This window comes from Nycticebus coucang, chromosome 5 (genome assembly GCF_027406575.1).
Source record: "Nycticebus coucang isolate mNycCou1 chromosome 5, mNycCou1.pri, whole genome shotgun sequence".
NCBI lineage: Eukaryota > Metazoa > Chordata > Mammalia > Primates > Lorisidae > Nycticebus > Nycticebus coucang.
Window position 1 is genome coordinate 10,589,322 of NC_069784.1, and position 24,849 is coordinate 10,614,170.

Sequence of the window (24,849 nt, forward strand, 5' to 3'; positions counted from 1 at the left end):
ACTCTACCCAAGGTGCCAGAGTGAGATAGTGTCTGTAAAAAAAAAAAAGGAAAAAAAGAAAAAAAGTAATTAAAGTGGAAGAATAAGCACAATTGTGAACCTGAGTGCTGCTGTAGCAGTACTTACCCTTTAGGCTTTGACTGCTCTCTTTTTACATCCTGGCTCTGGGACCAGCGTTCTAGACTTGACTTTCCCCAGTGCTTGTGGACCGTGCGAGGCTCCATCATAGTGGGAGGGGGGGACTGGTGGAGGGTAGACTAGCGACCACACAGAGGGAAGTCGTCTGTGGCATCAGCCACAGGGTTTTCTTTGAGGGAATCTTTGTTTCACCCACAGGACTCCAGAGGCTCCCAACTGAAGGGCTCCAAGGTTGAGTAGAGGGCAGGGGTGCAAACCTGAGACAGTGGACAGATTGTTGAAAAATATCTCTGCTACTCTGATATGTGAGGGGGTGTCTCACTGTTTAAATTTGCGCTAGAAATATATGCTACCCATGCATGTTACCTTTGGAAAGTAATTTTCCTGGCGCCATTTTCTCAGTCCCCTGATGCCATCTCCATTCACCATTAATTTTCTAAAATTATTTTTGACAGCTACCGAAATGTTTGAAGCTGGAAAGGACAAAAGTACTTCAGAAGAACTCGTCACAGAACTCAACAAAATTCTTGGAGACTCTGTATTCCCAGAAGATGTTGTTGTTTATGTTTGGAAAGTCATTGGTGATGCCAGACAAGGATGACTGTGGTGACCCCACCTCTGAAGAAATGAACCATTCTTCTTATTTTTAAGACGGCCCCATGAGATCTACTTCTGGGCACAATGATTAATATAATTAAGCTCTGGTTTAATTGTATGTGTATGGAGTTCAGTGTTTGAAATGTAATTTTGATTTCTGGGTACTTTTTAATGGAGTTCTTTTGTAGTATTCTTAAAATAAATCACCTAAAATGTGAGCAATTTTAATATTCATTCAGAAGATTTTTAAAAGTTTTAAGAAGTGTTTCTAGAGAGATGAATTTACTCCCCATTAACTCCCATGCTTTGATTTCCAGATATGAGTAGTTCTGTTGATGAATCTTCCTGTAATGAATATTAGAATTGGAATGGTGATTTGCCTCATAGCATCTTCATTTTGTTATACTAGTTTGAACACGACATGTTCAGGAGATAAAAATGTGAACTATGCCTCCCACAGGTCTAGAAGTGTGTTTCTATTCCTTGAGTAAGGGGAGGAAGATTCTTACTGTCTGTTGATTTCTGTGGCTCATGTTCTGTCTTTGTAAAATAAAGATTGAGTGATTTTTGTTGCTTCTTTGTGATTGCTCTTCAAACTTGTGGTTGAAATTGACTGTGTTGTGTGTGTCTGTGGTGTGTGTTGGGGGTAAGGGTGAAAAAGCGGCAGATCGGGTGGAAACACTTGCATTTGATTTTTTTTATGGGGGGGTTCTTAAAATATATTCTTTTCTCACCCATAACTGTTTTTATGTTACCTTTATAAGCAATCCAGGGGATATTTTATGTTCTTTATAGAATTTTCCTTTTGAAAGATACTTACTCAAAATAACTATGAGAAAAGTTTTCAGAGGCCAAGTAGCAGCTTTTTTCTGCCCCTTAAACTTTAGAGGAGACATTTTCAGAAATAGATTACCTCCTACTGGAAATAAAGGCACAGGGGAGAATTGAGAGAATATATTAGCCTATTATTTTAGAGTTCTAGTACATTCCCTCTGAACATTACATGATTGAGAAAATGGGGGATAAATGACTGTCTTATCACTCTTATGTGACGTTTTACAGATGTAAGAGAAATGGAAATGAAGGGTTTTAACAGAGATCATTAAATAAGGCAGAATGTGGCGGCATCTGTGGCTCAAAGGATTAGGGTGCCGGCCCCATATGCTGGAGGTGGTGGGTTCAAACCCAGCCCTGGCCAAAAACTGGCTCCGCCCCCCCAAAAAAAGGTAGAATGTGGTGTGACCACACCTTCTTCTCAAGGGTTGGATGAAAAATGCTGTGTGCTGCTACAGCAATCAGAAAGAATCACCTATCAGGGGACATATTCTAGGAAATCAGAAGCAGTTCCCTTTTCATGCTGGGTTATTGTTTAGGTAACTCTGTTGTTTTCTAGGAAAACTTTAATTTTACTGCCATCCACTCCCCTTTCACTTAAATTTAATGCCATGAAGCTGATATTCTTTGATTAATCTGAAATCTGCACAGAAGCTATTTTAGTCATTCATGTGTAACAAAAGTAGCCTATAGAATACGGATTGTCCCCCTGGTCTTGCTCATCATTTGAAAATGGATGTAATGCTCAGGTTGTAATTTGTTGATGCTTATTTAGTGGATTTCTTTTGGATGTTTCAAAATATTTATTCTCAGTATCGGCTCTCTTGGAAAGACATAAAAAAGAGCTGACACTTTTAGGGACAGAAAAATTATTGGATGACTTAGAAGATCTATAGAAATAGTTTAAACCGGGTGGCACCTGTGGCTCAAGGAGTAGGGTGCCAGCCCCATATACCCAGGGTGGTGGGTTCGAACCTGGCCCCGGCCAAACTGCAACAACAACAACAACAACAACAAAAGAAATAGTTTAAACCACAACAAAATGATCTTTTTAGTACTGGATATTAGACTTGAAGTGAGTCGTCATTCATTATTGATGGATGTCAGTTTCACCTTTTCTGGGCATGCGTGAAGACTGAAATGTGGTGGTGACCCCTTGATTTATGGAATGATATCTTCACAATTATTTTTCTAGAGTTTTGTGTGTAAGGCACCAAGATCCATGCATTGAGTGGGCCTCTGTCATTACTGAGGGCTTCAGTTGGGCCTGGATGCAATCGGTTTTTCCTTAAAATGTCCTTATCTTTCACCTCTACTGCTAAGCTAATGCTAAGGTCAATTTGTTCCCATACCCCAAAATATATTTATTTGTGAACTTTGTGTCTTTTTGTAACTCTCATTTCATGAAAATCATCTGCTTTTAGCATAATCTGTAAGTGTGGGCTCCCATTCTGCTGCTATGAGACACACCATTTTTTAAACATTCCATTTCATCAGCACTGTTAGATGCTGTCAGGATTCTGTCCTTTTTCCTTGTTCTCTAGTTATTTTTTCAATAAGGGATGATTAAATTATTTGTTTTTGACCTCCTTCCACTGGAAACAGCATCCTCTTTCAGCAGTGACCACTAAGAGTATACACAATGTATGCCTTTCCATTGTGGTAGGTAATGCAGATAATTGAACAGTGAGCTTATGGACAGAGCTGAGTCCTGATGAGATGTACACATTCTGATAATTAGAAATAGGCACATTGGGAGTTTCTGTGGGGGTTTAAAAATATAATCATATAATTTTATGGTGGGAAACTTTTTTTTTTTTTTGAGACAGAGTCTCAAGGTATCACCCTGGGTAGAGTGCTGTGGCATCATAGCTCACAGCAACCTCCAACTCAGGCTCAAGTGATCCTCTTGCCTCAGTTTTTCTATTTTTACTTATGTTTATTTTTATTTTTATTTATTTATTTTGAGACATAGCCTCAAGCTGTCACCTTGGGTAGAGTGCCATGGCATCACAGCTCACAGCAACCTCCAACTCCTGGCTCAATCGATTCTCCTGCCTCCACCTCCCAAGTAGCTGGGACAGGTGCCCGCCACAATGCCTAGCTATTTTTTGGTTGCAGCCATCATTGCTGTTTGGTGGGCCCAGGCTGGATCCAAACCTGCTAGCTCAGGTGTATGTGACTGGCGCTTAGCCGCTTGAGCCACAGGCGCCAAGCCTATTTTTATTTTTTTGTAGAGACAGAGTCTTACTATGCCACCCTCTGTTAAGTGATGTGGTGTCACAGCTCACAGCAACCTCCAGCTCTTGGCCTTATTATGCGATTCTCTTGCTTCAGCCTCGGGAGTAGAGTTTTTTTATTTTTAGTGGAGACGGAGACTTGCTTTTGCTCAGGGTGGTCTCAAACTCATGAGCTCAAGCAGTCCACCCACTTCATCCTCCCAGAGTGCTAGGATTACCTGTGTGAGCCACTGCGCCTGGCCTATGATGTGAAACTCTTTAAGAATTCAATTATAAAAGTAGTAATTGGTTAACGTCTGTTTGGAACTGCTATCTCCAATGTTATAATGAGATGATAATTAGAACTTTATTTTTTCATGTGATGTATAATATGCAACATACCCCCCCGTAAATTTAGTAAATAGTTTTTTTCCAAGTAAATCACACTTTATTTAGTTCTGTGTTACTTACTGTGAGATCTTCATCATATCTCGAGATCCTGGTCTCTGTCAGTTATCATTGCCTGCCTAGCAGAGTAGCAAGATGAATTTCATCAGTGAAATGGACTTTTCTTATTTATTTATTTATTTATTGTTGGGGATTCATTGAGGGTACAAGAAACCAGGTTACACTGATTGCATTTGTTAGGTAAAGTCCCTCTTACAATGGTGTCTTGCCTCCAAAAGGTGTGGCACACACCAAAGCCCCACCCCCTCACTCCTTCCCTCTCTCTGCTCTTCCTTTCCCCACCCCTCCCTCCTTCTTTCTCTCTCTGCTCTCCCCTCACCACCACCGTGTTCTTAATTGTCCTCATATCAAAATTGAGTACATAGGATTCATGCTTCTCCATTCTTGTGATGCTTTACTAAGAATAATGTCTTCCATTTCCATCCAGGTTAATATGAAGGATGTAAAGTCTCCATTCTTTTTAATAGCTGAATAGTATTCCATGGTATACATATACCACAGCTTGTTAATCCATTCCTGGGTTGGTGGGCATTTAGGCTGTTTCCACATTTTGGCAATTGTAAATTGAGCTGCAGTAACCAGTCTAGTGCAAGTGTTCTTATCATAAAAGGATTTTCTTCCTTCTGGGTAGATGCCCAGTAATGGGATTGCAGGATCAAATGGGAGGTCTAGCTTGAGTGCTTTGAGGTTTCTCCATACTTCCTTCCAGAAAGGTTGTACTAGTTTGCAGTCCCACCAGCAGTGTAAAAGTGTTCCCTTCTCTCCACATCCATGCCAGCATCTGCAGTTTTGAGATTTTGTGATGTGGGCCATTCTCACTGGGGTTAGATGATATCTCAGGGTGGTTTTGATTTGCATCTCTCTAATATATAGAGATGATGAACATTTTTTCATATGTTTGTTAGCCATTCGTCTGTCATCTTTAGAGAAGGTTCTATTCATGTCTCTTGCCCATTGATATATGGGACTGTTGGCTTTTTTCATGTGGACTAATTTGAGTTCTCTATAGATCCTAGTTATCAAGCTTTTGTCTGATTGAAAATATGCAAATATCCTTTCCCATTGTGTAGGTTGTCTCTTTGCTTTGGTTGTCTCCTTAGCTGTACAGAAGCTTTTCAGTTTAATGAAGTCCCACTTGTTTATTTTATTTATTTATTTTTTTATTGTTGGGGATTCATTGAGGGTACAATAAGCCAGGTTACACTGATTGCAATTGTTAGGTAAAGTCCCTCTTGCAATCATGTCTTGCCCCCATAAAGTGTGACACACACCAAGGCCCCACCCCCCTCCCTCCTTCCCTCTTTCTGTTTCCCCCCCCATAACCATAATTGTCATTAATTGTCCTCATATCAAAACTGAGTACATAGGATTCATGCTTCTCCATTCTTGTGATGCTTTACTAAGAATAATGTCTTCCACGTCCATCCAGGTTAATACGAAGGATGTAAAGTCTCCATTTTTTTTAATGGCTGAATAGTATTCCATGGTATACATATACCACAGCTTGTTAATCCATTCCTGGGTTGGTGGGCATTTAGGCTGTTTCCACATTTTGGCGATTGTAAATTGAGCTGCAATAAATAGTCTAGTACAAGTGTCCTTATGATAAAAGGATTTTTTTCCTTCTGGGTAGATGCCCAGTAATGGGATTGCAGGATCAAATGGGAGGTCTAGCTTGAGTGCTTTGAGGTTTCTCCATACTTCCTTCCAGAAAGGTTGTACTAGTTTGCAGTCCCACCAGCAGTGTAAAAGTGTTCCCTTCTCTCCACATCCATGCCAGCATCTGCGGTTTTGAGATTTTGTGATGTGGGCCATTCTCACTGGGGTTAGATGATATCTCAGGGTGGTTTTGATTTGCATTTCTCTAATATATAGAGATGATGAACATTTTTTCATATGTTTGTTAGCCATTCATCTGTCGTCTTTAGAGAAAGTTCTATTCATGTCTCTTGCCCATTGATATATGGGATTGTTGGCTTTTTTCATGTGGATTAATTTGAGTTCTCTATAGATCCTAGTTATCAAGCTTTTGTCTGATTGAAAATATGCAAATATCCTTTCCCATTGTGTAGGTTGTCTCTTTGCTTTGGTTATTGTCTCCTTAGCTGTACAGAAGCTTTTCAGTTTAATGAAGTCCCATTTGTTTATTTTTGTTGTTGTTGCAATTGCCATGGCAGTCTTCTTCATGAAGTCTTTCCCCAGGCCAATATCTTCCAGTGTTTTTCCTATGCTTTCTTTGAGGATTTTTATTGTTTCATGCCTTAAATTTAAGTCCTTTATCCATCTTGAGTCAATTTTTGTGAGTGGGGAAAGATGTGGGTCCAGTTTCAGTCTTTTACATGTAGACATCCAGTTCTCCCAACACCATTTATTGAATAGAGAGTCTTTCCCCCAAGGTATGTTCTTGTTTGGTTTATCGAAGATTAGGTGGTTGTAAGATGTTAGTTTCATTTCTTGGTTTTCAATTTGATTCCAAGTGTCTATGTCTCTATTTTTGTTCCACTACCATGCTGTCTTGACCACTATGGCTTTGTAGTACGGACTAAAATCTGGTATGCTGATGCCCCCAGCTTTATTTTTATTACTAAGAACTGCTTTAGCTATACGGTTTTTTTCTGGTTCCATACAAAACGCAAAATCATTTTTTCCAAATCTTGAAAGTACGATGTTGGTATTTTGATAGGAATGGCATTGAATAGGTAAATTGCTTTGGGAAGTATAGACATTTTAACAATGTTGATTCTTCCCATCCATGAGCATGGTATGTTCTTCCATTTGTTAATGTCCTCTGCTATTTCCTTTCTGAGGATTTCATAATTTTCTTTATAGAGGTCCTTCACCTCCTTCGTTAGGTATATTCCTAGGTATTTCATTTTCTTTGAAACTATGGCGAAGGGAGTTGTGCCCTTAATTAGCTTCTCATCTTGACTGTTATTGGCATATACAAAGGCTACTGACTTGTGGGCATTGATTTTATATCCTGAAACATTACTGTATTTTTTGATGACTTCTAGGAGTCTTGTGGTTGAGTCTTTGGGGTTCTCCAAGAATGAGATCATGTCATCAGCAAAGAGGGAGAGTTTGACCTCCTCTGCTCCCATTTGGATTCCCTTTATTTCCTTGTCTTGCCTAATTGTATTGGCTAGAACTTCCAGCACTACGTTGAATAGTAAAGGTGACAGAGGACAACCTTGTCTGGTTCCAGTTCTAAGAGGAAAAGCTTTCAGTTTTACTCCATTCAGTAAAATATTAACTGTGGGTTTGTCATAGATAGCTTCAATCAGTTTTAGAAATGTGCCAGCTATGCCTATACTCTTCAGTGTTCTAATTAGAAAAGGATGCTGGATTTTATCAAATGCTTTTTCTACATCTATTGAGAGGATCATATGATCTTTATTTTTGCCTCTGTTAATATGGTGGATAATGTTTATGGACTTGCGTATGTTAAACCAGCCTGGCATCCCTGGGATGAAGCCTACTTGATCATGATTAATGACTTTTTTGATGATAAGCTGTAATCTATTGGCTAGGATTTTATTGAGAATTTTTGCATCTATATTCATGAGTGAGATTGGTCTGAAATTCTCCTTTTTGTTTGGGTCTTTTCCTGGTTTTCGTATCAGGGTGATGTTTGCTTCATAGAATGTGTTGGGGATGATTCCTCTTCCTCAATTTTTTGGAATAATTTCTGCAGTACAGGAATAAGCTCTTCCTTGAAGGTTTGATAGAATTCTGGAGTGAAGCCATCTGGACCAGGGCATTTTTTGGTTGGAAGATTTTTTATTGTTTCTTTAATCTCAGTGCTTGAAATTGGTCTGTTCATGAAGTCTATTTCTTCCTGGCTAAGTCTAGGTAGAGGGTGTGATTCCAAATATTGATCCATTTCCTTCACATTGTCAAATTTCTGGGCATAGAGTTTCTGGTAGTATTCAGAGATGATCTCTTGTATCTCTGTGGGATCAGTTGTTATTTCCCCTTTATCATTTCTTATTGAGGTTACTAGAGATTTTACTTTTCTATTTCTCGTTAGTCTGGCCAATGGTTTATCTATTTTATTTATTTTTTCAAAAAACCAACTCCTTGATTCATTAATTTTCTGAATGATTCTTTTGTTTTTAATTTCATTGATCTCTGTTTTGATTTTGGATATTTCTTTTCTTCTACTGAGTTTAGACTTAGATTGTTCTTCTTTTTCCAATTCTGTAAGATGGCTTGTGAGATTGTTGATGTGTTCTCTTTCTGTTTTTCGAATGTAGGCATCTAAAGCGATACATTTCCTCTCAAAACTGCTTTTGCAGTATCCCACAGGTTTTGGCAGCTTGTGTCTTCATTGTTGTTATGCTCAAGGAAGTTGATGATTTCCTGTTTTATTTCTTCCTGCACCCATCTGTTATTCAACAGAAGATTGTTTAATTTCCATGCCTTTGGGTGGGGTCGAGCGTTTTTGTTAGAGTTGAGTTCCATCTTTAGTGCCTTGTGGTCTGAGAAGATACAAGGTAAAATTTCAATTCTTTTGATTCTGTTGATATTTGTTTTGTGTCCCAGGATATGATCAATTTTGGAGAACGTTCCATGGGGTGATGAGAAGAATGTATATTCTTTATCTTTGGGATGGAGTGTTCTATATGCATCTATCAAGCACAGTTGTTCTAGGGTCTCATTTAAATCTCTTATATCTTTGTTTAATTTCTGTTTAGAGGATCTGACCAGCTCTGTAAGAGGAGTGTTAAGGTCCCCTGTTATTATGGTATTATCAGATATCATATTGCTCAGACTGAGTAAGGTCTGTTTCAAGAATCTGGGAGCATTTAAATTGGGTGCATAAATATTTAGAATTGAAACATCTTCTTGTTGTATTTTTCCCTTGACCAATATAAAGTGACCATCTTTGTCTTTTTTGACTTTAGTTGCTTTAAATCCACATGAATCTGAAAATAAGATTGCAACTCCTCTTTTCTTCTGCATTCTATTTGCCTGAAAAATTGTCTTCCAACCCTTGACTCGGAGCTTTAATTTGTCTTTTGAAGCCAGGTGTGTCTTGCGGACAGCAGATGGATGGCTTGTGTTTTTTAATCCAGTCAACCAATCTATGTCTCTTCAGTGGGGAATTCAAGCCATTAACTTGAATTCAAGCCAATAAATAATTATCATTTATTGACATAATTGATAATTTCGGTAGTATTGTATTCATCTTATTTTGTGAGAGTCCATTGCTTAGTTTTGTCTTTTGCATCAGTGTGGAGGTTAGGTTCTGTCCTTTAATATCTAAGTTTTTACTTTGCTGCTGATCCATTGTGATGGTCAGTGTGTAGAACAGGTTGAAGTATTTCCTGCAGAGCTGGTCTTGTTGTGGCGAATTTCCTCAATGTTTGTATATCCGTAAATGATTTGATTTCTCCGTCAATTTTAAAGCTTAGCTTAGCAGGGTACAGAATTCTGGGCTGGAAGTTGTTCTGTTTAAGTAGATTAAAGGTAGATGACCATTTTCTTCTTGCTTGGAAAGTTTCATTAGAGAAGTCTGCAGTCACTCTGATGGATTGCCCCTGTAGGTCAACTGGCGCTTACTCCTGGCAGCTTGCAGAATCGTTTCTTTTGTCTTGACTTTGGACAGGTTAATCACAATGTGTCTTGGAGAAGCTCGGTTAGAGTTGGGGAATACATCTTTGTAAAGAGTGGCCCGTTCTTCAAAGGAAAAGAGAAAGATGCCACAGGAGACAGTAGCGTGGGAGACTGGCTTGGTATTTGATGGTTAGGGGAGACCTTTCCTAGGAAGGGACCTGAGAGATGAGGACTTGGCTACACAGGGATATGTTGGGGAGAATAAAGAAGAGGGATTGAAAGTTTGATGTGGGAAAGTGCTGTTATGTTTGGTGAATGGAATGTTGAGTGCTGGTGGAATGTCTGAGTGAGTGGACTTTTTATTTTAATGGCTAATGGCCTGCTGTAAATCAGGGGTGCCCAACCTGTGGCCTTTGGGCCACATGCTGATTATGTGAGGACTTTTTTTTGTTTTTTTTGTAGAGACAGGGTCTCACTTTATGGCCCTCGGTAGAGTGCCGTGGCCTCACATAGCTCACAGCAACCTCCAACTCCTGGGCTTAAGTGATTCTTTTGCCTCAGCCTCCTAAGTAGCTGGGACTACAGGCGCCCGCCACAACGCCCGGCTATTTTTTGGTTGCTGTTTAGCCGGGGCCGGGTTTGAACCCGTCACCCTCGGTATATGGGGCAGGCGCCTTACCAACTGAGCCACAGGCACCGCCCTATGTGAGGACTTTTTTTGCATATCTGTGGTGTCAGATGCCATGAAAAGTATGCATAGACCTTTCCTTTTTTCAAATCAGCTCTCATTCCTGTTTGTGTATTTAGTGTGTGGTCCAAGACAACTCTTTTTTTTGTGGTTTTTGGCCGGGGCTAGGTTTGAACCCGCCACCTCCGGCATATGGGACCGGCGCTCTACTCCTTGAGCCACAGGTGCCGCCCGGTCCAAGACAACTCTTATTCTTCCAATGTGCAGGATAGAAAAAGCAAGATTGGACACACCTACATAAATCAAGGCAGGTGGTTGGGGTGGGGGAATTGGAGGAGAGGAGGTGAACCTTAGGTAATGTGAACGTAGATGAAGGAGCACAGATTTGTACATGTATAAAAACTCCAGATTTTTTTCATATATCATTCCCCACCCTCATATAAATTTTGCTTGTGCTATTATCCGTCATTCAATCAAGGAAATAGTCAAATACTTTTCCTAGGTAAGTTGTTGATGATAATGTGCAAGTGAAAATGCTTTCCCTGGTTAACCTTGTCCAGTTATCTGATTGTAGCAGAATATTCTGTGTTGCACAGTCATTTGCAAGCTCGTCACTCTGGTCTGGGTTGTTTAATATTCACAGCAACTAATGAGACAGTTTGTGTGCTTGAAAAAGCAGGGAGGGAAACATGATTACAATTTTATAATTGACTCTTGTTTTTTGTGGAGCTTTCTCTGTTCAAATGGTGATGTATGTATTTACAAACACACATCAGGAATTTTTATTTCTGAAGACTGGTCTGATTTTCCAAATTATTTTGAATCTTACTACATGCTTCATTAAAGAGTTGCACCCTTTTTCAACCAGAGTTACAACATTTTGTCTTGTTATTTTTTTTTTTTTTTTTTTTTTTGTGGTTTTTGGCCGGGGCTGGGTTTGAACCCGCCACCTCCGGCATATGGGACTGGCACCCTACTCCTTGAGCCACAGGCACCGCCCCCATTTTGTCTTGTTATGTTTGTCTTAACTGTCATCAAATTCCACTGACCGAAACATTTTTTTTCTTATTTTCCGAGCCTTACACCTTTGCTAGTCTTGGTGTCTTTCTTTCTGAAGATAGGTTTTTCATTGCTTCCAGTGTGTTCAGGAGTTACACTTGGTAGAGGCCAATTTCAGGACCACTTTACTAAGGCTTTGGCTTATAGTAGAAATAGCATTGACATTGGCATTGTAGTTAGACCTGGGTGTGAATCTCAGCCCTGTTATTAATAGTACATTTACTTAGCTATATCATCCTTGGTTAGTGACATAAATTTTAAGCCTTGGTTTTTCCATCTTTAAGATGGAGACAATAATCTCTTCCTCACAGTGTTGGCAGGATTGAGATCCTACATATAAAGCCCAGCATAATACCTGCTACCTGGTAGGTGCTCAGCTGTGTGTATGGTCGTTGGCCTATCAGATAGCATTTCTTAGAATTGTATTTTAGATGGGAGAAATAGATTGGCATTATTTTATCTTTGTCTCTTTGTGTCAAATTACACTGATTTATTTCTCACTTGGGATAGAAGAAAGGTTACTGGGTGGAACAAAACTGGTTGTTGCCAGGAGGGAGCAACAGAATGTCACAATCTTGATCAGAAGGCTCTGCAGCTGGCATGGGCTGCTAAGGGAAGCCCAGGCCAATGTTTGAGCAAAAGGCCCCAACCTTGGGGGAAGGAAGTATGCTTGGAAACTAAATTAAAAAGCATAATCCAGGGGCGATGCCTGTGGCTCAGTGGGTTGGGTGCCAGCCCCATATACCGAGGGTGGCGGGTTCAAACCTGGCCCTGGCCAACCTGCAACAAAAAAATAGCTGGGCATTGTGGCGGGCGCCTATAGTCCCAGCTACTTGGGAGGCTGAGGCAAGAGAATCACCTAAGCCTGGGAGTTGGAAGTTGCTGTGAGCTGTGACACCACAGCTCTCTACTGAGGGCGATAAAGTGAGACTCTGTCTCAAAAAAAAAAAAAGAAAAGAAAAGAAAAAAAGCATAATCCAGGGCCATGGAGAGGAAGCCAGGTGATTCATTGAGAAAACATTGACTGGGGGTCTACCAAAGTGGGGCACAGGGAGTTTATAATCTAGAGAAGAGCCCCATAATTGTAATACAGTGTGGTAAGTGTGATCACAGTGGTGCAAAGCAGGTAAAGAGTTTAGGGATCTGAGAGTAAAGGAGAGACATATTTCTGGAAGAGGGATGAGAGGCAGAGAGTTCCAGAAAGCCACACTTGAGCCAAAAATTAAGTGAAAGTAAATTGTGGGTCAAGTGGTGAAGAGTGGGTTCTGATTCTCTCTTGTTTCTGGTCCTTAAAGGGAGTAAGAAGCAAAACCATGGTAATGAAATTGGCTCTGATAGTGCCTATGGGATGTTCTCTGAAGAGTCAGACACTGCTCAAGGAACAAAGAGATGCTGCCTGATCTCTCAGGAACTGAAACTTGGACCTTGCTTTCATTGACTGGAAGCAGAGATTATTTAAATGGTGCTAGTGACCTGAAATAGTTCTTATGAACCAATTTTTCTTAAATTTAATTGTTTTTTGAGATGGGGTTCTTGCTTTGTCACCTAGGCTGCAGTACAATGGTGTGATCATAGTGTTGGGGGGCCTAATGCAGCCACACACAAACCCTTTCCCCCTCCTGCCATCCTCTCTTCCTAAGACAAAGACACAGTGGATCTGGCTGACACCCCAGAAGTTCACTCTGAAAGAGCCTAACCTGACAGGCAATGTGTGGAATGTACCCACTGTCCATGCCCCATATAAAAGAGGTATCTAACTGCTCCCAGGCACAGACACCATCTCTGCATGGCCCAGATAGGTCACCCTTCCCTTTCAATAAACCTGGCCTGAACATCTCCTCTGTGGCCTCTCAGGGCACTGTTCATTCCTTTCATATGGTGCAGAAGACCCCAGACTGGTGGTTGACTGGAAGCTGGCTGCTGGCCTCTCTAGTCACCCCAGTTGTCTTAGAACCTAGTGTGGTTGTGCCCAGACCCGACTCTGGGAACTGCCTGTCTGTTGGAGGGCCCTGGAGGATTTCACCGCAACTACCATTCAAAAGTGAGTAAGGTCTCTGAATAGCTTCAAACAAACCCACCCTTGTCTTGCTGTTCACCTAGTTCCCAGCCTTTATGTCCTAACTAGAGCATTTTAGCCTAGAGTTGTGCTGCCTTCTGAAGTCTGGTACCCAAATTGTATCATTTTCCTTTTTGTCTCAAGCCTAACACCAGACCCATTTTTAGGCTTTTTAACGTCCTGGGACCTTTCTCTTTCTCTGAGAAAAAATTGAGATGCCTGACCTTTCTCTGTCTCTCTTCTTTCCTTGTTTTTCTGCTCCTGGGTTTTGGGAAATGAGGGATGCCTTTTTTCCACCCAGGTAGAGGGAGGACATCTGAGACATGAGAGCTGGCTCTTTCATGACCCGTCCCAACAGAGACACCCTGGGGGTGTCTCCTTCAATCTGAATACAAATCAGAAAATAGGGCCTTTACAGGCCGGGAGGTGGCTCATCCCTGTAATCCCAGCATTCTGGAAGGCCAAAGCCAGTGGATTGCTTGAGCTCAGGAGTTCGAGACCAGCCTGAGCAAGAGGGAGACCCCATCTTTAAAAATAGCCAGGTGTTGTGGGAGGTGACTATAGTCCCAGGTACTCAGGAGGCTGAGGGGAAGAGGATTGCTTAAGCCCTAGAGTTTGAGGTTGCTGTGAGCTGTGATGCCACTGCACTCTACCTAGGGTGACAAAGTGAGACTCTGTCTCAAAAAAAAAAAAAAAAAGGCAAATAATTCCTGCACTGATTATTCCAATGGCACGTATAATACAAATGGGAATGATACAGTTGAAGCTTTGTTTTACCATTGTCATCCACCCCTGTCATAAAGGCATTTTTCTGTTTAATGGAAAGAGGCATGTGGGATTTATATAGATTCACTTGTAAATGTTCGGTTGAAAATTTTGTGTCAATTTTCTCAAATAGAGGCTATATAGAGAGGAGCAGAACGCTGGGAGAGAAAGCTGCCTAGGAAAAAACAGGGAGAGGTGCTGAGCGTGTCTGACTGTGAATTGAACTTGGCCTGGATCTCAGGGCTGTGTGCTTCTTCCTTGTAATTCTGCCCTGCAGCACTTGAGACCCGGAGTACGCAGATGGAGATGGAGTTCTGCTAAACTGTGTGTCCCGGAAGTCTGGTCCCAGACGTAGGGACATCAAGCGTGAGTGCTGAATAGGAACTTATGGGAAGCCCTGAAAGGTCAGCGAGTTTGCATTCCAGTTCGGAACCTTCTGGAGCTTCGGCGTCCCCCGGCCTTCGCGGAAGTCCAGTCGTTTTCCCCAAGGGGGAGATGACAGGAGGGACCGTATGCGTAACTTTCCTTCTCTCCAGAGCCCTCCGGAGCGAGGGCGGCCGGCAGCCTCGGTCCAGGCGCGTGTTCCTGCGGTTGCAGGAGGGTGACCCGCCTCAGCTCTACAGGCGGAAGCGCCGCAGCCATTGGCCCAGCGTGACACTTACCTGCGCGGGGCCCGGGGCGCAAAGTCCGAGGCGCGGTCTGCGGCGGTGGCGTAGGTGGGCCGGTGCACTGCTCCGCCAGGCAGGATGTTCTCAAGGAACCGGGGAAAGAAGAAAACCAAGCATAAGGAGACTCCGGAGCCCCTAGTCCCCGCGCCCAGGCTGGTCTTCCAGACGCAGCTGGCTCACGGCAGCGCCACGCGCCAGGTGGAGGGTTTCTCCAGCATCCTGGAGCTCTACGCCAAGATCGCGGGCGAGTTTGGGATCTCGCCGTCCGAGGTAAGGGGCCGGTGTCCAGCCTCTCCCACCCTCTCCCTGTCTCTCAGCCGCACCCCTTCAGTCGCCCCGGCTGGGGAGCCGGATGCGGGCTGGAGTCCCTGGGAGCGTCCCGGGGGACCGCAGGGAGCCTCCCCAGGAGGGGCGCAGGTTACGTACCAGGAGCAGGGAAAGCCACATCCCCCCATCCTGGGAGATCTGGTCTTTGGGAGACTGGGACGAGGCAACCTTCCTTCCGCGCGCGGATGCCCTTGCTGCAGGCGGCTCCAATCCAGTGGTTCCGGGCGTGAGCGCCTCCCCAGAGCCGGTCTGTCCGGACAAACTAACACCTCCCACCTGGTCTGGACTCGCTCTCCCGTTTCCTCCGCAGGCGTGAGAGGGTCTCACGCTGCCCACCATCCTAAATTAAGGAGAAAACCATTGAAGTGCCTTCCAGGAGACCCCAAGCCGAAGCCCGCTTTGCCCCTCCTGTGTGGTTTCTAACGTCAACTCCAGAAACCCCTTGCTGTCATTGCCAAGTTTATAAAGCTGGGCTGTTATTCCAAGGGTGGGTAACCTAGACAATCATGCTAATCACGCGAGACTAGTTAACAACATTTTCATGGGAGATCAGCTCTAAGTTTTACATCCTATCAGAGACTGTAACTTGCCTTAATTAGATTGCGTGTGGGCCTGACTCAGCCTTTGATAGCCGCATGATCTGGAAAGCACTCGTTTATATGGACGTTACTCGAGCGCTTTATTTGTGCTTACCCGACTGAACTGCAAATGCTGGTGTGAAAGTTAGAGTAAGAAAACGTTTGGTTCACATTTCTAGGAAAAGCGCATGATTTTACTGCCCTGGACTCCCAGGCGAGCGGAGAGCTGCCCCGTGTGGCGAGTGGCGCACAGGGGCATCTGGATATCTGTTATTTAGTTGTTTATCGGGTCTGTTCAAGGGAAATTGAGGTCAAGGCAAAATTCCAAGAGGAGATGTAAAAGGGATAGAGTGTCACCCTTTTTCTTTCAGGGTCCCCAGGGACCAAGGGGCAAATCACAAACCTGCTTGTGAATTATTTATGTTGATATAGGATATGACTAATACTTTGTATGAGAATTTTCAGTTCAAAAGGCTTTTGTAGGAATAATTTCTTCTAATCTTCTCTCGGGGAGGAGGTAGGTGGCAGGTTAAATATGATAAACTTGGATGTGGAGACAGATTCTGCCCTTTACTAGCTAGCTATGTGACCTTGAACAAGTCTAATTTATCTCAGTTTTAGACACCTGTAAAACAGATAAGAATGCGTACCTTGAACGTATTCTGAAGACTGGAGTTCATGTGTAACCCGGGCCACATTTAAACCTATCAGACTGCGTGGTATATGGCCAGTGCTTGATAAATTATAACTAACATTATTAATACCTAACAGTTAAATGGGGGGCTTAGGTACAAAGTGATTGCTCTTTGGCCAAGTTCATGGAATTAGCAAGAAAAAAGGTGGGTTATTATTTAAATTTGTGTTTTCTGATTTCTGAGCCAGTGAATCTATCAGCATGCTTAACTGACAACTTTAAATGTCTCTCTTATAAGCAAACCCTAGTTTTAGTTACAGATAGTCCCCAATATATGACAGGTTCAACTTAAGTTTTTAGACTTTCCCGTGGGTTTACTGGGGTATCAAATACGTTTCTGACTTAGGGTATTTTTGCCTAATGATGGAGTTATTGGGATGTAGCCCCTTGATAAGTTTAGGAGCGTCTGCACTTTGCATTAACAGTTTCCTTTATTTTTATTCTGAGCTCAAGATACTTGATTTTATTCAATCCACTAATCCTTAAGAAGTAAATAGAGTAGAAGCTCAGTAAGTTGATCACTCAATGACTAACAACTGGCCAACATATGGAGGTGGTCAACATAAGGAACTAGACCCACTGTACTGATATGTACATGTGGTGCATGTCCTTTCTATGAAAATCAGGTCAACTTAAGGAGGTTGTCAATGTAGCCAGGTGGAAAACTATGGAGGTTCTACTGTATTATTATTAATATCTCTGCTGCACAGAGGGGAAACTGAAGTTTTCAGGTTCAGACTCTTCAGAATTACACAGAGCAAGTGGCAAAGCTGGATGTGAATGCAGTTTTTTTTTTCCTCTAACTCCAAATTCCTTGAAGCTATATTGCTTCCTACGTTTTCCAGAGTCTCTCGGCAATACCTGGGAGTCGTGTTCAACATTTTCAGTGTTCATTTTCATTGCAAGATAAAATTCCATGATAGTAAGCACAGGCTGTTCTGATGTGCTGTGCCAAAGCTCATAAATAACTTTTTTTTACTGTTGGGGATTCATTGAGGGTACAAGAAATCAGGTTACACTGATTGCATTTGTTAGGTAAAGTCCCTCTTATAATTATGTCTTGCTCCCAAAAGGTGTGTCACACACTGAGACCCCACCACCTCTCCTTCCCTTTCCCTGCTCTTCCCTTCTCCCACCCCCCCTTCTTCCCTCTCTCTGCTCATTCTTTCCTCCAACCCCCTCCCTCCTTCGTTCTCTCTCTACTCCCTCCTTCCTCTACCCGCCACCATGTACCAGGTCGTTAATCGTCCTCATATCAAAATTGAGTACATAGGATTCATGCTTCTCCATTCTTGTGATGCTTTTCTAAGAATAATGTCTTCCACGTCCATCCAGGTTAATACGAAGGATGTAAAGTCTCCATTTTTTTTAATGGCTGAATAGTATTCCATGGTATACATATACCACAGCTTGTTAATCCATTCCTGGGTTGGTGGGCATTTAGGCTGTTTCCACATTTTGGTAATTGTAAATTGAGCTGCAGTAAACAGTCTAGTGCAAGTGTTCTTATGATAAAAAGATTTTTTTCCTTTTGGGTAGATGCCCAGTAATGGGATTGCATGATCAAATGGGAGGTCTAGCTTGAGTGCTTTGAGGTTTCTCCATACTTCCTTCCAAAAAGGTTGTACTAGTTTGCAGTCCCACCAGCAGTGTAAAAGTGTTCCCTTCTCTCCACATCCACGCCAGCATCTGCGGTTTTGAGATTTTGTGATGTGGGCCATTCTCACGGGGGTTAGATGGTATCTCAGGGTGGTTTTGATTTGCATTTCTCTAATATATAGGGATGATGAACATTTTTTCATATGTTTGTTAGCCATTCGTCTGTCTTCTTTAGAGAAGGTTCTATTCATGTCTCTTGCCCATTGATATATGGGATTGTTGGCTTTTTTCATGTGGATTAATTTGAGTTCTCTATAGATCCTAATTATCAAGCTTTTGTCTGATTGAAAATATGCGAATATCCTTTCCCATTGTGTAGGTTGTCTCTTTGCTTTGGTTGTTGTCTCCTTAGCTGTACAGAAGCTTTTCAGTTTAATGAAGTCCCATTTGTTTATTTTTGTTGTTGTTGCAATTGCCATGGCAGTCTTCTTCATGAAGTCTTTCCCCAGGCCAATATCTTCCAGTGTTTTTCCTATGCTTTCTTTGAGGATTTTTGTAGTTTCATGCCTTAAATTTCAGTCCTTTATCCATCTTGAGTCAATTTTTGTGAGTGGGGAAAGGTGTGGGTTCAGTTTCAGTCTTTTACATGTGGATATCCAGTTCTCCCAACACCGTTTGTTGAATAGGGAGTCTTTCCCCCAAGGTATGTTCTTGTTTGGTTTATCAAAGGTGAAAACTTTTAAAGAAATAAATATATCAGTTTTGTACCTAGAAGATTTATGCATCCAGAAACTGGAAACTCAGACTTAGTTTCTTTATAGAATTCAGAAATTATTTCCTTTGACTTGGTTATGTTAGTTTGTGTATGATATTAGACACCAAACTGTCCATTGAATGAATAAGTCACTCACTAACTCACCTCTCCCTACATAAAGCAGTCACATAAACAGTGCACGTGAGAAGCAGAAAAGGTAAGAACTGTGATTTTTAATTTCAAACTCTACACTCACAAGCATGTTATTGCTTCTTTTAAAACAAACAAGCCTTCTTGTGACACCTGTTCCCATCCCCTGTGTTACCACCAGATTTCTCCTTTATAGCAGAACTCCTCAAAAGTTGCAGTCTTTTAGTTTGTAGCTCATTCTCAGCTGAAAACTTTCCATGGCTTTTCATCTCACTTAGAACAAAAACCACAATTCTGTGATAGGCTGTGGCCGTTACCTCTCCCAAATCATAGTTCTTTCTGCTCCAGTCAGTCTGGCCTCCTGGTTATTCCTTGAATTGAGGACACTAGTTGTGGTCTATTCCAGAACCTCTTTCTACAGAATCCTTTTCCTTAAGCCTGCTCAGATGTCATCTTCTTGGTGAGGCTGGCGCTGATCCTTCCGTCTAGCAGTATAGCACCCTGTAGTCCCGTCTCTTTTTTTTCTATAGCATATTATCATCCTTTGCGTTATTTATCTTATTTTATGGCCTTCCCTGTTCCTCCATTATAAGCTCCACAAAGGCAAGGATTTTTGTCTTTTTTATTTACCGATGTAGCCTCAAGGGTCCAGACTGAATCTGAAACATTGCTGGAGCCCAACAAACATTTGTTGAATAAAGGAATCCTCACAGATTCAGTACTTAAACCTCTGTATGTTTTTTTTGTTGTTGTTATAGTTTGGCTGGGGCTGGGTTCAAACCCGCCACCCTCGGGATATGGGACCAACACCCTATTCACTGAGCCATAGGCACCGCCTCAAACCCTGCCGTTCCTTGGGGAATTGATCTACTCTGATTATTCATGTTGCTGGAGTTTTTCTCGCTGATTCTGCCTATGATTATTTTACACTGTTTGGCTAGATGAGCAGATAAGGTGACGTTGGGTTGGGGGCTCCTGGCATAGGGATTAACTAGCCCTTTGTCCAAGAGCTGGGACTGGTGTCTGTACCTTTTCTCCTAGAGCTTTGCAAAGGATCCGTATAGTGCTATGGTCTGAGACACTGGAGACCTGCTTAGTGTGGTGGGGCTAAGTGGCTCTGTCTTGTTTTCAGCTGGTCTCTGTCTAATCCTAGTGAATCAGTAACTCTGGGTTGAAGTCTCAGCTATTGTTTGTTTCCTTGGGGTCGCAGCTTGCCTCAGCAGGGTTGATGTGTGTTCTTCAAGTTTCTCTCTTGGCTCACCTCTGAACCATCAGCTTACTTGCTAAACTTCTGTCCTTTAACTTTCCTTCTGGACAGGAGCCTCTGTGAAAAGCCGGCTCCAGTCGGCCATCTTGCCTCTGCCCCTGGAGTGGGAGTTCTTAACACAAGCTGAATTTCACAAGAACCAACACCTGCCAAGGGGAGTGCTTACAAGGGGAGCTGAGGTTTTGCAGTTATTACTGAACTCTTTCAGCTGAGCTTCTTATGTTAAAGGGGGAGTGTTGAAAGCCCTAGTAAGATGGAGTTAGGTCATAGTAGTAGTTGCCTCAAAGCTTGATAGTTAAGCCAGGATAGCTGTCATCAGTTCATTTGATCTACTCCTAATCTAACCTGCCTCATTTCTTGACTTTACCTTGCTGCAAAATGTAGCTCTCCTGTCAGATCCTCCTCTTCCCATCCACCTGTTGGGTCTCCGTTATGTGAGGGTAGCCACAGTATTTGACCGCAGGCCACCAAAGGAAAGTGATCTCTGCTTTTGTGTATCATTCACTAAAATTACTAGTAAAAAATCACTCCATAGGCTGGGTACAGTGGCTGATGTTGTAATTCCAGCCCTTGGGGAGCCCAAAGTGGGTGGATTGTTTGAGCTCAGGTGTTTGAGACCAGACTGAGTGAGAGAGAGAACCCTGTCTCTACCCAAAATAGGAAAAATTAGCCAGGTATTGTGGTGGGTGCCTGTAGTCCCAAGCTACTCGGGAGGCTGAGGGAATAGGATTGCTGCAACCTAGGAGTTTGAGGTTGCTGTGAGCTATGGTGCCATGGCATTCTACCGAGGGTGACAGAGTGATACTGACTCAAAAGAAAAATTATAAAGCAGAAGTCCACAGTATACCTACATAGTAAATTACATGATTTTAATTGAAAAAGTTATACATGCACATATACACACATAAATGCTAAATAGTTTTAAAATATGTATCATGTCACCTCAAACTGAGAAGTATCTGCTATGGCCACTTTCTTAGCTCTCGTTTTAGAAAAATACTTTGGACTTATAAATGCGTATGTGTATATGTAATTGCATGCGTATCTGTGTTACACCCCCACACTTTGTAAACCCCCATTAGGAGCAGCCTGTGTTCTGCATAGTTGGTAATGAGAGGAGTGGGGGAGGAGAGCTAAGAGACACTGGGGCCTGGGAGCGGCGGCCCCTGGTATCTTTGCAGAGTCTCAGAGGGCCGCCAGGGTCTCCTCTGTGCCAGGAGAGCTGCTACTGTGTCTTGGGTGATGCACCCGATTTTAATAATTTCTAAGAAACCTGCCTAATTCCTGGAAGAGTTTCCTGGGTTTCCCTTGCTGCCCTGGTCTCCTTAGGATGAACCCCCTCACCTGAGATCACCAAGGTGTTTCTTGAAAGTGCTTATTCAGAGGGGAGTAATTCATTATCAGATACCTTTGGGTAGAAATGCTTGCCCAGCCTGACCCAGAGGAAGTCAGCTGAAGGCGGATGGCTGTCACTGCTTCTCTGGGTTAGGATCCAAGAAACCTTTCCTCACTCATCTCAGACACGTGAGCCCTGCGGTTTGTGGTGTGATGAGAATTCAAGAATGTGATGATGAAAATGGGGAGTAAAAAGTTGAAGCTTGGACATGACCCATACCAGGGAGGTCCTGTGCCTTATGTGGGTAAATGAAAGGCAAGCAGGGACTTAAGAGCTTATTAGTGATAGAATGTTTGCTTTTAAGAAATGTTTCTGACCCTCCATGCGTAGCAGCTTGGAACTTAAGAACTCAGGCATCCAGAAAATATATTTGCTATGTGTATAAAAATTCCCCTGGTGATAAATCAGAGTGCATGTAGAGTGACAGTTCAGTCTTTTCCTTTCTTTCTTTCTTTCTTTTTTTTTTTTTTCAGTTTTTGGCCAGGGCTGGGTTTGAACCCACCACCTCTGGCATATGGGGCCAGTGCCCTACTCCTTTGAACCACAGGTGCCGCCCTTTTCCTGTATTTTTTTTTTTTTTTATGGCTAAAATCCAGAATCTGCATCTTGGTCTATAAAAGTCTCAGGTTCTTGAGTTACAGTGTTAAAGCGGCCTTAAACGGGTACACAGCAACAAGGCTGAGGAAATCATAATTCAGTGTCCACTTTACATCTGTGTGCACATCCTTAGTGTCACAGTGACAGTGTGATTGGTGTGAGTACTCTGTTCTTTGTGATCCAGGGTCAGAGCCTTAATTTCACCTCCCGAGGCTGCTCACGTCTGGTGCTAGCAGGGAGTCCTGGGTGTGGTAAGGTCCTGATCCCTGTTACTTCTGTATACTTTGTACTTTCCCCTTCCTATCATGATTTTCCTGCCTCTATGTGAAGGTGTGTGGAGGAGGGGAAGCATATCTTGAGAATTAAGGAGAAGGGAATTGTTGTTGAACATCTATCACCACTTAACCTCTGCTATTTTAACTGAAATGGTAGTCCTTCCCAGAACTCCCCCAGATTATTAGTCTATTGATGAACCACCTGGAGCTCAAACAAAGGTAAATTACCTCAAGTTATACAGCCCAGACCCTTAGATCTGTCTGGCTCCAAAGCCCATGTTCTTTCCATCATACAAGTGACTCTCAACCTTATCAGATACAAAGGCCCTCTTTCATGTGCTTTGCGACACCACCTTTGGTGTCCTGAAAGAAGATTGTAAACGCTATTTTCTACCTATACATATAATTAAAAAATATTCCTTAACCCTGATATTAGACTGAAACCAGTATAGATTTCTTTCTTTCTTTCTTTTTTTGGGACAGAAAAAGACAAAACCAGCAGCTGGTCTTTCTCCTAGTTTTAAGTTCTTGTGGCTCCCACACCCCTTTTTTTCTCACTTTGTCACCCTGGGTAGAGTGCCATGGTGTCACAGCTCATAGCAACCTCACATTCCTGGTTCCAGCTATCCTCTTGCCTAGGCTCACTAGTAGCTGAGACTATCGGGAGTCACTGCAATGCCCAGCTAGATTTTTTTCTATTTCTTTTAGATGGGATCTCACTCTTGCTCAGGCTGGTTTTGAACTTCTGAGTTCAAAGACTCTATCTGCTTCAGCCTCCCAGCGTGCTAGGATTACAGGTGTGAGTCACAGCCCATGCCCAGTATAGATTTCAATGTTCAATTACTTGGGAAAACTATATCAGAAGATATAAAGAAGCAGTCAGGGACTCGAACCCACTTGTAGTGAGCAAGTTTGGTTTTAGAAAGAATAAGAATAAAATATTCAACTGAATGTTTTTGTCTCTTATATGTGACATTTTGAAATGAGAGATAAATATTTATAAATATTCATAGAATCAACATAATTCAACAATAGGAACAGGCTGATATAAATGCTTCTTTCTTTTTTTTTTTTGAGACAGAGTCTCACTTTGTCATCCTGTCATAGCTCACAGCAACCTCAAGGTCTTGAGCTCAAGTGATCCTCTTGCCTCAGGCTCCCAAGTAGCTGGCAGTACAGGTGCCCGCCATAGGGCCTGGCTATTTTTAGAGATGGGGTCTTGTTCTTGCTCAGGCTGGTCTCGAGCCTGTGAGCTTAGGCAATCCACCACCTTGGCCTCCCACAATAAAAGGATTATAGTGTGGGCCATCCCACCTGGCCTTAATATAAATAGTTCATGTTAAAAATTCAAATAACATGAATAGCACTGTGGTCAGCAACTTGATTTTCTGCAATGATGAACGAGTCTTGGTAAGGGTCTGCATAAACAAACGTAATCTTGCCTTGATATGTGGTAACTGCAGTGCAGGGAACTTCAGAACAAAAAGTTCTTTGTGTGACACAGAATTGGAGTCTAGGCTCCCAGTGTGAATGTCAGGTAGGACACTTGAACGTCATGTGGAATGAAGAACAGTGCTACACTGAGCTGAGCTTCTTGAGCACTGTAGTTTATATGGCATCCTTGACCAAGCTCTGCTTCCTGCAGGTGACAGTGGTGTCACAATTCTTTTAACAACCAAAGAATTTTTTGAATTTCTGAGGAGTCTGTTATATTTCGTCTTTGTCATTTATGATTGATGAAATTAAAGATTTTACTCTTTTTTTCTGGTTAGGTTAGCCAAAGGTTTATCTATTTTATTGATCTTTTCAAAAAACCAACTTTTTGATTTATTGATGTTGTATAATCCTTTTGTTTCAATTTCATTTAATTCTGCTCTAAATTTGGTTATTTCTTTTCTTCTGCTTGGTTTGGGGTTGGAATGTTCTTCCTTTTCCAGTTGCTTGAGATGTCCCATTAGGTTGTTAACTTCCTCTCTTTCCGTTCTCTTGAGGAAGGCTTCCAGTGCTATAAATTTCCTTTATAGGATTGCCTTTGCAGTATCCCAGAGGTTCTGATAAATCGTGTCTTCATTGTCATTTTGTTCTAAAAATTTGGCAATTGCCTTCTTAATCTCGTCTATGACCCAGGTATCATTCAGCATAAGGTTATTTAACTTCCATG

The 24,849-nt window shown here is 42.2% G+C and overlaps 2 protein-coding genes across 2 annotated transcripts in view; both read left to right on the forward strand.

Annotated features, from left to right (window-relative positions):
- GIPC2 (GIPC PDZ domain containing family member 2) overlaps positions 1-1,301 on the forward strand; it is a 79,904-nt gene extending 78,603 nt beyond the window's left edge. The window contains exon 6 of the mRNA XM_053592393.1: positions 594-1,301. Within this exon, the coding sequence (XP_053448368.1) occupies positions 594-739 (146 nt within the window). The 3' untranslated portion in view covers positions 740-1,301. The remainder of the gene's footprint in view (positions 1-593) is intronic.
- A 13,510-nt stretch (positions 1,302-14,811) lies between these two features.
- LOC128586534 (PDZ domain-containing protein GIPC2-like) overlaps positions 14,812-24,849 on the forward strand; it is a 97,092-nt gene continuing 87,054 nt past the window's right edge. The window contains exon 1 of the mRNA XM_053592394.1: positions 14,812-15,321. Coding sequence (XP_053448369.1) covers positions 15,130-15,321 — 192 coding nt within the window. The 5' untranslated portion in view covers positions 14,812-15,129. The remainder of the gene's footprint in view (positions 15,322-24,849) is intronic.